This window comes from Archocentrus centrarchus, chromosome 1 (genome assembly GCF_007364275.1).
Source record: "Archocentrus centrarchus isolate MPI-CPG fArcCen1 chromosome 1, fArcCen1, whole genome shotgun sequence".
NCBI classification, from domain to species: domain Eukaryota; kingdom Metazoa; phylum Chordata; class Actinopteri; order Cichliformes; family Cichlidae; genus Archocentrus; species Archocentrus centrarchus.
Genome location: NC_044346.1, coordinates 34,236,588 through 34,248,565, shown reverse-complemented (window position 1 = coordinate 34,248,565; position 11,978 = coordinate 34,236,588). Strand labels below are relative to the sequence as shown.

General features: G+C 42.4%; 1 protein-coding gene across 3 annotated transcripts; it reads right to left on the bottom strand.

Moving 5' to 3' along the window:
- Positions 1-278: 278 nt before the first annotated feature.
- Positions 279-9,483, bottom strand: LOC115786334 (uncharacterized). Of its 3 annotated transcripts, XR_004020411.1 has the most exons (3): positions 9,029-9,483; positions 1,320-8,799; positions 279-1,090 (listed from the first exon to the last, which is right to left on the bottom strand). XR_004020411.1 is itself a non-coding variant. In XM_030738461.1 (2 exons), exon 2 carries the CDS (start codon positions 7,864-7,866, stop codon positions 1,819-1,821), a length of 6,048 nt encoding a protein of 2,015 aa, XP_030594321.1. In that variant the 5' UTR covers positions 7,867-8,799; positions 9,029-9,483; the 3' UTR covers positions 279-1,818. The 3 variants fall into 3 exon arrangements, 1 of the variants encoding a protein (XP_030594321.1); XR_004020412.1 differs by having other exon boundaries at positions 1,320-9,483; XM_030738461.1 differs by having other exon boundaries at positions 279-8,799.
- Between the last annotated feature and the right edge of the window lie 2,495 nt (positions 9,484-11,978).

The following is an 11,978-nucleotide window of genomic DNA, read 5'->3' as shown; positions in this document are numbered from 1 at the left end:
ACACAGTCCTTCTCTCTGTCACTGTCCTTCTTACATTTATTGCATTGGTGCCCCCCACCCCCACCCTTCATTTCCTTTCTTTCTTCTTTAGCTCTTCTCACATGCTTGACGTTTCTTATTCTTTGCGCTGGTCATATCTTTTTCCTCTTCAGCAAGTCTTTCTCCCTCTTTTCCTCTGCTAAGACGATGAGGATGGGGGTTGTTCATTTAAATAGAAGTAATGCAATCAATCCAGTATGTCACAGTTTCTCGCATGTGTGTGTATGTGTAGCACCCGACCCATGTAGCTAATAGGTAAACATCATTTAAAGACAGGGGTATTGTAGTACTATGGGCGGGGCCCTGGGTTCTTTAATTTATTGGCTTCCGTACTAACCTGTATTGATAAGAAATTTGGTGATTGGTGCCTCCACTTAGCAGAATACAACCCTTTGGCCTTTAATCCTACTAAGAATTGTTATCATCCAGTGTTGAAACACGTTTCTCTGGTTCAAATTTAATAAACAGGGGAAAATCCTTACACGAAAGAAATAACACACACAGGATTCTTAACCTCAAAAATATAGAATTTAGTAATCAAAATTAATATTTGCAACTTCAAATAAACACAATAAGAGTACAAAATAATTACTTCAATTAGGGTCTCTTCAAAACACCTGTAAATAAATCAAATTACTTGTGAAAACAATAGTCCTGCAGCTCACACACACACTCACACACTCAAGCTGCAACTCAATATCAGTCCTTTAAAATAAAATAAAACAAACGGTGCAGGCCTGTGTCGACGCTGGGGTGCGGTGTGGTCAGAAACTTTATGACCCTTTCGCTTGCAAAGCAAGCAGAACAAAACAATAAAATAATAAGCACGTGCAATTTGAGTACTCACAACCTCGAGCAGTCAGTCAGTCAGCAACCTGGTTAATGTTAGTCGCTGGTAACCTTTAGGGAATCATTCGTGAGGGCAACGAGGGCGTCCGGCAACGGCTTCGGTCTCCGACACAAAATCCAAGCAAGATGGCGACTCCTGGATACTTCTATGCTCCGTCACGTAGCAAGGGGGAAAAAAAAGTCCAAGGATAGTCTCCTGGTCCTACACGTTAGCGAGCATATAAAATATCTTAGTCTTGCTTTATAATCGCTCTCATTTAAACTACTAACAGCATCGGCACACATTAACAACTTAGCAACTTTGACAGCTACTATATTATACATGTGCGACACGGCTAGCAAGCTAATATGCTATCCGCGATTAGCATCTCCATTTTAACATACTGCATCTGACAGAAACAGTTCAATACAACTTTCAAAGGAATATTTACCTTCGGATGTTTCAAAGTCCTTAACACAGAATGGCAAACTCTGCATTCACCACGATGAAAGGCACTTATACTCCGATACGATCAGCGGTCAACACACACGTTTGATGTACGTCTGTGGCATCTCTGTACCTCTCGCGCACCTGCCCTCTACTAGGTCAACCTCACATCCCGCCCCCACAATCCCTTGATTGGTTACATAGGTCACAAACAACCAATACAAATAAACACAAGTCAAGACTGACATTCTGATGCTCAGTGAGGATAGGTTGTACACAACACAAAATGCGTGAAAGTGCAGTGAAACTAATTAAAGTGACATACTACTTTATTAACAAACAAAATGATTTGGTCCACTATTGTTTTAACACAACTCACTTATGAACTTTATAAAAACTGTACATGAACTATTAGTTATTTGAACATTTTAAAACTATTTACTCATGCCCATAATCATTATGGACTGGGCTACACCCTCCCTCTTCTAAAAAGGTAGATGTCCTCATCTAACCCTGGCTCTTCTGCCTGAGGTAGTTAAGGGTTTCCTTTCTTGTTTTGATGATCTCTTGAAAGGTGTAGACTCTCTGAATGGATTAATACCTTCGCCCTGTGAACCAAGGTTCAACTGAATAACCATCCCATGATGCACAATGGTTACAGGTTCCTCAGTAGGATGTCCAGGTTCATCATAAGTCAAGCGTATGACTGGCTTAACTTCGCGCTGAGATTTCCTAACTACTGGTGTCTCTTTGCATTTCACAGCTCTTTTCGAAACAGAAGGAGATTCCTGCGTCATCTCAGTTTCTGTAGGCTGGGACTGCAACTCTTCATCTTCCGATTCTTGAGAGCTAGTGTCATCCGACAACTCCTCTCTTTGTCTAACTGGGTCAGTTTCACTTTGCTCACTGTCTGACACCTGTGAACTCTCATCAACAGAACTTGGGTATGGTTTCTCCAGATGGTGGGTGTGCAAAAGCTGTTGTTTCACCTCATCCATATCCAAGGATGAGTACTCACGCACACCTTCAAATTCCAAGTCTGATGAAGCAGAGTCGCTGGTTACTTGCTCAGACAACGAAGACTGTTTGGGGGTTTTCCTTACACTCTGCAGCCTTGTGACTGCTGGTTTTGTGACTTTTTTCTCGTTTTCCACTGAATGTGGCATTCTGACCAGGTAACCAATTGGCAAGAGATGATCTCTATGGAGGGTTTTAATGACTCCAGAGCCTTGTTCTGGCTTCACTTGATAAACAGGTAGATTGGGCAACTTCTTCACTACCACATAGGGAGTAGATCTCCAACGATCTTGAAGTTTGTGTTTCCCCTTCAGGCCAAGGTTTCTTAACAACACTCTGTCACCCTCTGCCAATGGTTGATCTCGAACATGTTGATCATAACGAGACTTGTTTCTCATGTGATTTTTGGTTGCGGCTTCCATTGCTAGTTTGTAAGCCTGTTGCAGATCTTGTCTCATCTGTTTGACATACTTAAGATGTGACACTTCACTTGTCCCATCCACAACTGTGCCAAAACAAATGTCAACTGGAAGTCTTGCTTCACGTCCAAACATTAAAAAGTAGGGAGAATGTCCTGTGGCATCATTTTTTGTGCAATTATATGCATGCACTAGATGACTGATGTATTGACTCCAGTTCCTTTTGTTTGCTGTGTCCAGCGTACCAAGCATGGACAAGAGTGTTCTGTTGAATCGTTCAGGTTGAGCATCACCTTGTGGGTGATATGGGGATGTGCGAGACTTTCGTATGCCAAGCATAGAGAGAAGCTCCTTTATCAAGCGACTCTCAAAGTCTCTGCCTTGATCCGAATGGATTCTTGCGGGAAGACCATAATGCACAAAGTATTTTTCCCACAATACTCTTGCAACAGTAGTAGCTTTTTGATTTTTTGTAGGGAACGCCTGTGCATATCTCGTGAAATGGTCTGTCACTACTAACACATTTGCAACCCCTCTACTGTCGGGTTCTATTTGCAAAAAGTCAATGCACACTAAATCTAAGGGACCATTGCTAGTGATCTGATTCAATGGAGTTGAATGCTGGGGAAGAGTCTTCCTGGAGACACATCTTCCACATGTTTTTATATATTGTTCAACTTCAGCGATCATGCGGGGCCAATAGAATCTGTCTCTGAGCAGCTCAGAGGTTTTGTCTATTCCCAAATGTCCACAATCATCATGTAGTGACCTGAGTACTACACTTCGGTATCGCTGTGGCAAAACAAGTTGATTTATCTCTCTATCTGATGGTGTTTGTCTGGTTCTATATAGAACTCCATCTTTTAGCTCCAACTTAGAGATTTCTCTGCTAAGCAAAGCAACATCGGGGGGATCATTCTGAGATTGAACATGCATCTTGCCAGCTTCAAGAGCTGTTTTCACTGGACCGATGACAGGATCCAAATCTTGTGCAGACTTAAGCTCTCTTGGGCTTAGCTGATCAATGGCATCTGAGCTCAAGTGCGTTGGATAAGCATACACATCAGGGATGACCGTCGGTGGGACACCAAGTTGGTCAGCCAATCTAGTAGGGACACTGGGTGTTTCAACAACACAAGCTCGCCTACAGATTGCTTTAATGCCTGATGGTGGGATGTCTGTCCAGTTTCTGACATCTTCAGTTGCGTACTGTCGGGAGAGCAAGTCAGCGTCAGTGTTCTGACGGCCAGGACGGTACTGGATGCTGAAGTCATAGGTAGCAAGGGCAGCTAACCAGCGATGTCCTGTGGCATTTAGCCGGGCTGAGGACAGCACATAGGTTAAGGGGTTATTATCAGTTCTTACAGTAAACTTAGCTCCATACAAATAGTCATGAAATTTATCTACCACTGCCCACTTCAGCGCTAAAAACTCTAGCTGATGGACAGGGTATCGCAGTTCAGAATGGCTAAGTTTTCGGCTCGCAAATGCTACAGGCCGTAGACCTTCTGGGTGTTCCTGATATAGCACTGCACCTAAACCACTCATACTGGCGTCAACATGCAGTATGTATGGTTTACTTGGGTCTGCAAATGCTAACACTGGAGCATTTATGAGACAGTCAATGATTTTTCTGAATGCATCTCGACAGGACTGGTCCCACCGTTCGCCAAAAGGTTCAGATGCTTTGAAATACACCTTAGAGGTGCCTGGGGCTTGTGCTTGTCTCCCTTTCTGAGCTGGGGGGTAGCCCTTTGTAAGTTCAGTCAGTGGGCGAACAATGCTGGAGTAGTTCGCAATGAATCTCCGATAGTAGCCACAGAAACCAAGGAAGGACTTCAAAGACTTGAGATCAGTGGGTTCCTTCCAGTCTTTTACCACGTTCACTTTCTCGGGATCAGTGGCAATACCAGATTCTGAGACAATGTGGCCCACATATTTAACACTTGGTTGACAAAACTGGCATTTGTCAATTGACACTTTTAGGCCAACCTCTTGCAAGCGATCCAAAACTTTCAGCAATCGTTGTTCATGCTCCTCAAGAGTCTTTCCAAAGACAATAATGTCATCAAGATAGACAATGACTTGGAGAAGGTGCATATCACCCACGGCTTTCTCCATAAGCCGCTGAAAAGTGGCTGGGGCTCCAGTGATGCCCTGGGGCATCCTCTCAAATTGATAAAATCCGAGGGGACAGATGAATGCGGTCTTCTCCTTATCCTCTTCAGCCATGGCTATCTGATAATATCCACTCCGAAGATCCAGTACTGAGAACCATCGGCTGCCTGTGAGGCAATCCAAGGCATCATCAATGCGCGGCATTGTGTACTGATCCGGTATAGTGCGACTGTTCAGGGTCCGATAATCGATGCAGATCCTGATGGTTCCATTCTTTTTGCGCACTACCACAATGGGTGAGGCATAAGGACTTCGGGACTCTTTCAGAATGCCAGCAGCCAGTAGCTGCTGTATGTGTCGCCTTACATCGTCAATATCAGCTGGGGCTAAGCGACGTGATCGTTCTCTAAAAGGAGTGGGATCACTGACACGTATTTGGTGCTCAACTCCTCGTGCCAAACCAACATCCCATTCATTGAGAGAGAAAGCATTTCGTCTCTCAGCAAGTTTTCGGCTAAGCCGTTTCTTCCACTCCTCAGGAACTGGTGAGTCTCCAAAATCAAAGAGCTCGGGGTCAAGGAGGTCAGTGGTTGAGTTGGAAGGCTGAGGTAAGGCTACAGTATCTACTGCATACATTTCTGCAATGACAGTGCCAACCTGAATAGACGTGGGTTTTTGTGATTCATTGTGCAAAAGGACAGTGAAACTATTGGAGTCAATGTCTCTGTTAGGGAGCACTCCGGGCTGTACAAATACACCAGCCGGAAGATGCTGCGTCACAGGAGCTTCAACAAGAATAATGTCTTGAGAAGAGAAAGTCGGTTTCTCCACTTTACAGGTGGCATAACACTTCTCACCAGGAGCTATAGACAGTAGGCCTGGGCCTTGCCATTTCACTTGCCCAACTGCCTCATCAATAGCTTTTGACTGGGGGTTCAGGGTTTGTGTCTGTAGCTTTTCATAGACTGCTTGTATTCTCAAAGAGTGTACTTTGTTCTGACTGCCACTTTCTTTTGAAAGCTCCCACAGTCTGCGGAAGAGAAAGGCATTAGTGCCTACAATGACAGGCACTTGGCTGCAATGTTGTGGCTCGGGACACACAAGAGCAAGAACAGTGATTGGCCCTTTTACTCCTGCCAAGTCCTCTGGGAACTCCATGTCCACTACCACATAACCTCTGTAAGGGTACTCTGAATCAGCGAGACCCCATATAGCTAGATGAGAAATAGGACGAATAGGGACATGTGACAGATGTTTCTTGTACCACTCTTCAAAGATAATGGTTACAGTGGAACCAGAATCCATGAGGGCATCACAAGGAAGTTCATTAACTTTTATTTTTACCACAGATGATGGACCTACCAGACCTTCAGGTAAGTTAGTGTCTGTCTCTGGAATATGGACTTTATTGACTCTAGCAATAGATTCATCGGAACCTTTGCTGGATTCTTTTGGTCCACAAGTTGCTCCGCGCACTTGGCGAATGAGCTTTTTTATGACCTTCTGTGTATTTGCTGGAGCTGTGCATTTTGATGCAATGTGCCCATTTTCACCACATCTATAGCAGAAATATTCAGAAGACTCTGCTACAAACTGGCTTCTAGAAGTAGCACACTGTGGATTTGCAGCTGTTTTGTGGCTAGAATAGTTCGCTGTTGCGGTTGAGCCTGATTTGGTTTTCACAGTCATCACACTTATCTGTTCCTTTAGAGCTTTCAGTTCTTTCTTTAAAGACTGTATTTCGGGGTTTGACTCAGCTCTTACTTTCTTCTTATCCTTGGACTTTTTTGTAGTTTTATCATTTTCTGATTTAGACAATTTGTTCACTTGCTCACTCAGGGCGGATTTTAATTCTTCAATCTCAGCTCGAAGTTCAAGTTGCTGACTATTTGCCAACTCGTTTTCCTTTTCCACCTGCACTGCATGCACACGCTGGTGGTGCACAGGTTTGCTGAGACTGTGCCTGGCGGCTTCACGTTCTTCCTCCGCACGAATTTCTTTGAGCAAGGTTAGGAAAGCAGGAGGATCATGCCTCCTCTCTCGCAAGTTCAACTTAAGCAACATGAGATCAGACTCAGTTGCTCCTTTTATAAGCTGCTCAAGCCTAGCTTTGTTGGCGGCGCTAACTGGGAGACCACCTCTCTTAATTACTTTACAGAGGGATCTTTCAAGTCTGCGCAAAAACTCTGACAAGGGCTCACCAGACTCCTGGCGAAGAGACCTGAAAGACAAATAAAGGTCTTCTCCTGACTCTGAGGTTCCAAAAGTACTTTCTATTGCTTCTATGTACTCCAAATGACTAGCATCAGGATTCGACAAGCGTACAGCCTGAAGGATCTCCAAAGCCGGACCTTTAAGACTCTCAACTATCCTGCGTCTTTTCTCTTTTTCTGAACACTCATACTCTTCTACCATAAGCTTGGCCTGTTCAAGCCAGTTATCCAAACACTCCTCACCTAGTGGGACAGGGCTGATTCCAGAAAAAGTCCTTAAACGTCTATAGTTGTTGCTTTCAGTGGGTTTTGTGGTTTTATGCAACACTTCCCCTACAGCGCGAATAATAGACTCTGGAGTGCTATTCACTTCTGTGGCGGAACCACACATTGGATAAATGTCTTCCATTGTTTTTCCTTGTTCTTGGAGGAACTGTGCTAGTTTCTCTGAGAACTCATCTGCACTGCTCTCTTTGCGCTGAGCTACCACTATCTTCCAGCCATGCCCCCTGGCAGGCAAGAAGACTTCACATGGGACTCTAGAGGGATCGATTGGCTCACGACATTCGCAAAGCACGCTTAATGCCTGGTGTTTGGCGTCAAACATTTTTCCTCTTACCCTTACTTTTCCCAGTGCTTTTATGGTTTCCAGTGCTTCCTCAATGCAAGAGATGTCGTCATCTTCGGGGACTCCAAGTACCATAAGGGCATGTGTTAGCTCTATACCCTCCCCTCTACACCAGTTACTTAACTCCAACTGCGAGGAATTACTCAAACTTGCCATTATTTTGTCTTATGTGCTTGCAGGCTTGACCATGAGAAAGAGTCTCAACTACTTGACATTAAAATATATACCTTATTAGGGAAAATATCCCAGCGGTGCCTCCAATTTGTGTAGCACCCGACCCATGTAGCTAATAGGTAAACATCATTTAAAGACAGGGGTATTGTAGTACTATGGGCGGGGCCCTGGGTTCTTTAATTTATTGGCTTCCGTACTAACCTGTATTGATAAGAAATTTGGTGATTGGTGCCTCCACTTAGCAGAATACAACCCTTTGGCCTTTAATCCTACTAAGAATTGTTATCATCCAGTGTTGAAACACGTTTCTCTGGTTCAAATTTAATAAACAGGGGAAAATCCTTACACGAAAGAAATAACACACACAGGATTCTTAACCTCAAAAATATAGAATTTAGTAATCAAAATTAATATTTGCAACTTCAAATAAACACAATAAGAGTACAAAATAATTACTTCAATTAGGGTCTCTTCAAAACACCTGTAAATAAATCAAATTACTTGTGAAAACAATAGTCCTGCAGCTCACACACACACTCACACACTCAAGCTGCAACTCAATATCAGTCCTTTAAAATAAAATAAAACAAACGGTGCAGGCCTGTGTCGACGCTGGGGTGCGGTGTGGTCAGAAACTTTATGACCCTTTCGCTTGCAAAGCAAGCAGAACAAAACAATAAAATAATAAGCACGTGCAATTTGAGTACTCACAACCTCGAGCAGTCAGTCAGTCAGCAACCTGGTTAATGTTAGTCGCTGGTAACCTTTAGGGAATCATTCGTGAGGGCAACGAGGGCGTCCGGCAACGGCTTCGGTCTCCGACACAAAATCCAAGCAAGATGGCGACTCCTGGATACTTCTATGCTCCGTCACGTAGCAAGGGGGAAAAAAAAGTCCAAGGATAGTCTCCTGGTCCTACACGTTAGCGAGCATATAAAATATCTTAGTCTTGCTTTATAATCGCTCTCATTTAAACTACTAACAGCATCGGCACACATTAACAACTTAGCAACTTTGACAGCTACTATATTATACATGTGCGACACGGCTAGCAAGCTAATATGCTATCCGCGATTAGCATCTCCATTTTAACATACTGCATCTGACAGAAACAGTTCAATACAACTTTCAAAGGAATATTTACCTTCGGATGTTTCAAAGTCCTTAACACAGAATGGCAAACTCTGCATTCACCACGATGAAAGGCACTTATACTCCGATACGATCAGCGGTCAACACACACGTTTGATGTACGTCTGTGGCATCTCTGTACCTCTCGCGCACCTGCCCTCTACTAGGTCAACCTCACATCCCGCCCCCACAATCCCTTGATTGGTTACATAGGTCACAAACAACCAATACAAATAAACACAAGTCAAGACTGACATTCTGATGCTCAGTGAGGATAGGTTGTACACAACACAAAATGCGTGAAAGTGCAGTGAAACTAATTAAAGTGACATACTACTTTATTAACAAACAAAATGATTTGGTCCACTATTGTTTTAACACAACTCACTTATGAACTTTATAAAAACTGTACATGAACTATTAGTTATTTGAACATTTTAAAACTATTTACTCATGCCCATAATCATTATGGACTGGGCTACATATGTATTTGTGTCTACCTGGATCTTTGTTGATCTCTATGCATGCAGCCACCGTGTGTGCATTCAAAAGGATCTGACATATTGCAGGAATAGCAACTTTCTCTTGCTTGTGTATGTGCGTGTCATTCAGTGATACAGGCCGTATGCTTCCCCTCAGCGATCAAATCAAATAGACCCTCATCTCCCAGTGAAGCTCATTCAAAAATGACAGCAGTGATTGACAGTTGCCATAGGCACTGCATACAAACAGAAACACAAAAACATATCTCCGATTTACCTGTCACAGTGAGGCAAAACAGCATTGCTCTAAGTTAGATTTTTACTTACCTTGCATTATGCATTCAAACGCGTGCACTCGTGAGCACTAAAGAGAGAGAGAGGAGACTGGTTCTACTTAAAAGGCATGGCATCAGTGATTTGCAGCAGTCGGATCCGGTTCTCCTCCTGTGAGCATGGCCTTTGTTTTCCTGTTTTTTGCTAGACAGGATATGACCTTGTTCAAGGGAAATTGGGAGCCTCGCCTTCCTGGTAATAAAACAATATTGTCACTACAGGTATGAACATACACAAGCTCATACTCATTTTCACACAGCATAAGTAGACATGAACCAGTGTGAAAGTGTGTGGGTGTGGAGTGAAATTTAGATTGATAAATGCTCTGTGCTCTGCTGACAGAAGTGTGAGATAATACCTCAGGAGGTACAAGAGCACCGCTGAGTGTGTGTTGTAAATCTGTTCACTTCAACAGTGGTCATTGAAAGCAATTCTTTTCACCAAGATAAATGATATGTGCAAACCATGACAAGCATGTCAAATGAGTGTATCAAAGAGGTTTAAGAAAAGTAGGGCAATAACAGGCTTTTGTTTTTTTTGTTGTTTTACCTTACAGGAACATGTTATTACTGTACCTTATTAACTAACTTGTAACTAACTTGCTGGCTAACCACACCGTTGTTTGTATACATATACATGAGACATAGAGCAAAAATAAAATTCATTAACAGTTTTATCCACATCACAAATGAAAGTCTTGCACTCTTCACTTTGATTTGGTGACATTTGGTCTCCATATCCAGAGACTTTTTTTTTTAAGATGTGGAATGATAAGCTAAAGCACAGATATGAATGAAAAACAAGAAAAAAATTCCTCACTCTCAATTTAACTCTGTTTTTATCACTGATCACCAGAAGAGAGTATCTTTCTCTTCAGATGCTGAATACTCCACTGTGCAGAGCACGCACTTGTTAAATTGAACTCATGGTGGAATTTCACATTTTTTATTTGTTTGTTTTTGTTTTCACGTGTGTCTTTTTCTTGAAGGTAGCAGAGTTAGTGAGGGATGAGCTGAAGGTTTCTAACATGGTTTGTTAAATTTAAGGGCGCAGCATTCTGTTACACGCTCTGTTAGTAGATGTCTGTTGGCTAATAAGTGACCTCATATTACACCGCATTGTCATTTTACCAATTGTAAGAATGTAAACATTGATCTGTGCAACTTCAAAATAGACTTATACCGTCTGAACTGTAACTTGTGGCTGTTAAAATATTACATGTACACGCATGCTAACAATGGCGGTGTTTCAGCTGATAATACTGTGTTGTATATCTCTAATGACACAGCTGGGACAATGGATGGAATAGAGCACCGCAGTTAACTCAGCATGTGGTCAAGTAAAAGTGGGAATTTGGTGTACCACAGGATTTATTATACCAGCTGTGCTGTTTCTCAGTGAAAACAGTGTAAATCATTAAAAAGAAACTGGCAACTATGATTTATTATAAGACGATTTTAGTCTAGTTCTGAATGGTTTTACAAAGGCTAGCTTTCAAGCTGACCATTTTACAGCCCTTCACAACACTAAATAATTCCTCTATTCTTATCCTTGAAGGATAAGAATAGCAGCTTCCCATTCAGTGAATTTCAGATGCACAAAGCATGCAGTGATCATTGAGGTGCACATCAAATTTGACTCAGTATTTTACTGGTCTGTCTTAAAATTTAAGTGATTTACATTTTCACCTCTTGATGTCATTAGATTGTAGAACTCAGCTGAGTTCTGGTTTCTTACCTCTCAATTCAACCTCAGTTTCTACGACTGTTTGGACTGGATCCGGGTCTGCTCTAGAGTTTTTAACCTATCTGTGGAAGGCTGTTACCATGATGATACCAAGATGAGTGATCACATTCTGTTTGCTTCAGCTGTGAGACACATCCAACTTTATTTACTCTGGAGGAGACTTTTCGAAAGGAGCCCGATGAGTTGATGAGTCAGTGAGGCTCACCGCTGACCAATGACAGTGATACTGAGGCAAGTTGTTGAGGATATGCTGAACCTTTCAGTTGGTAAGCACTGCTGTTTTTGCTACTGTTAGCCGTTATGTATTTTTAATAGATTAATTGCAAGTTTATGATAATGCAGAAATTTGTTAGAAGATGTAATAACACACTAATCTATGTATATTGACAGTATGATATCCTC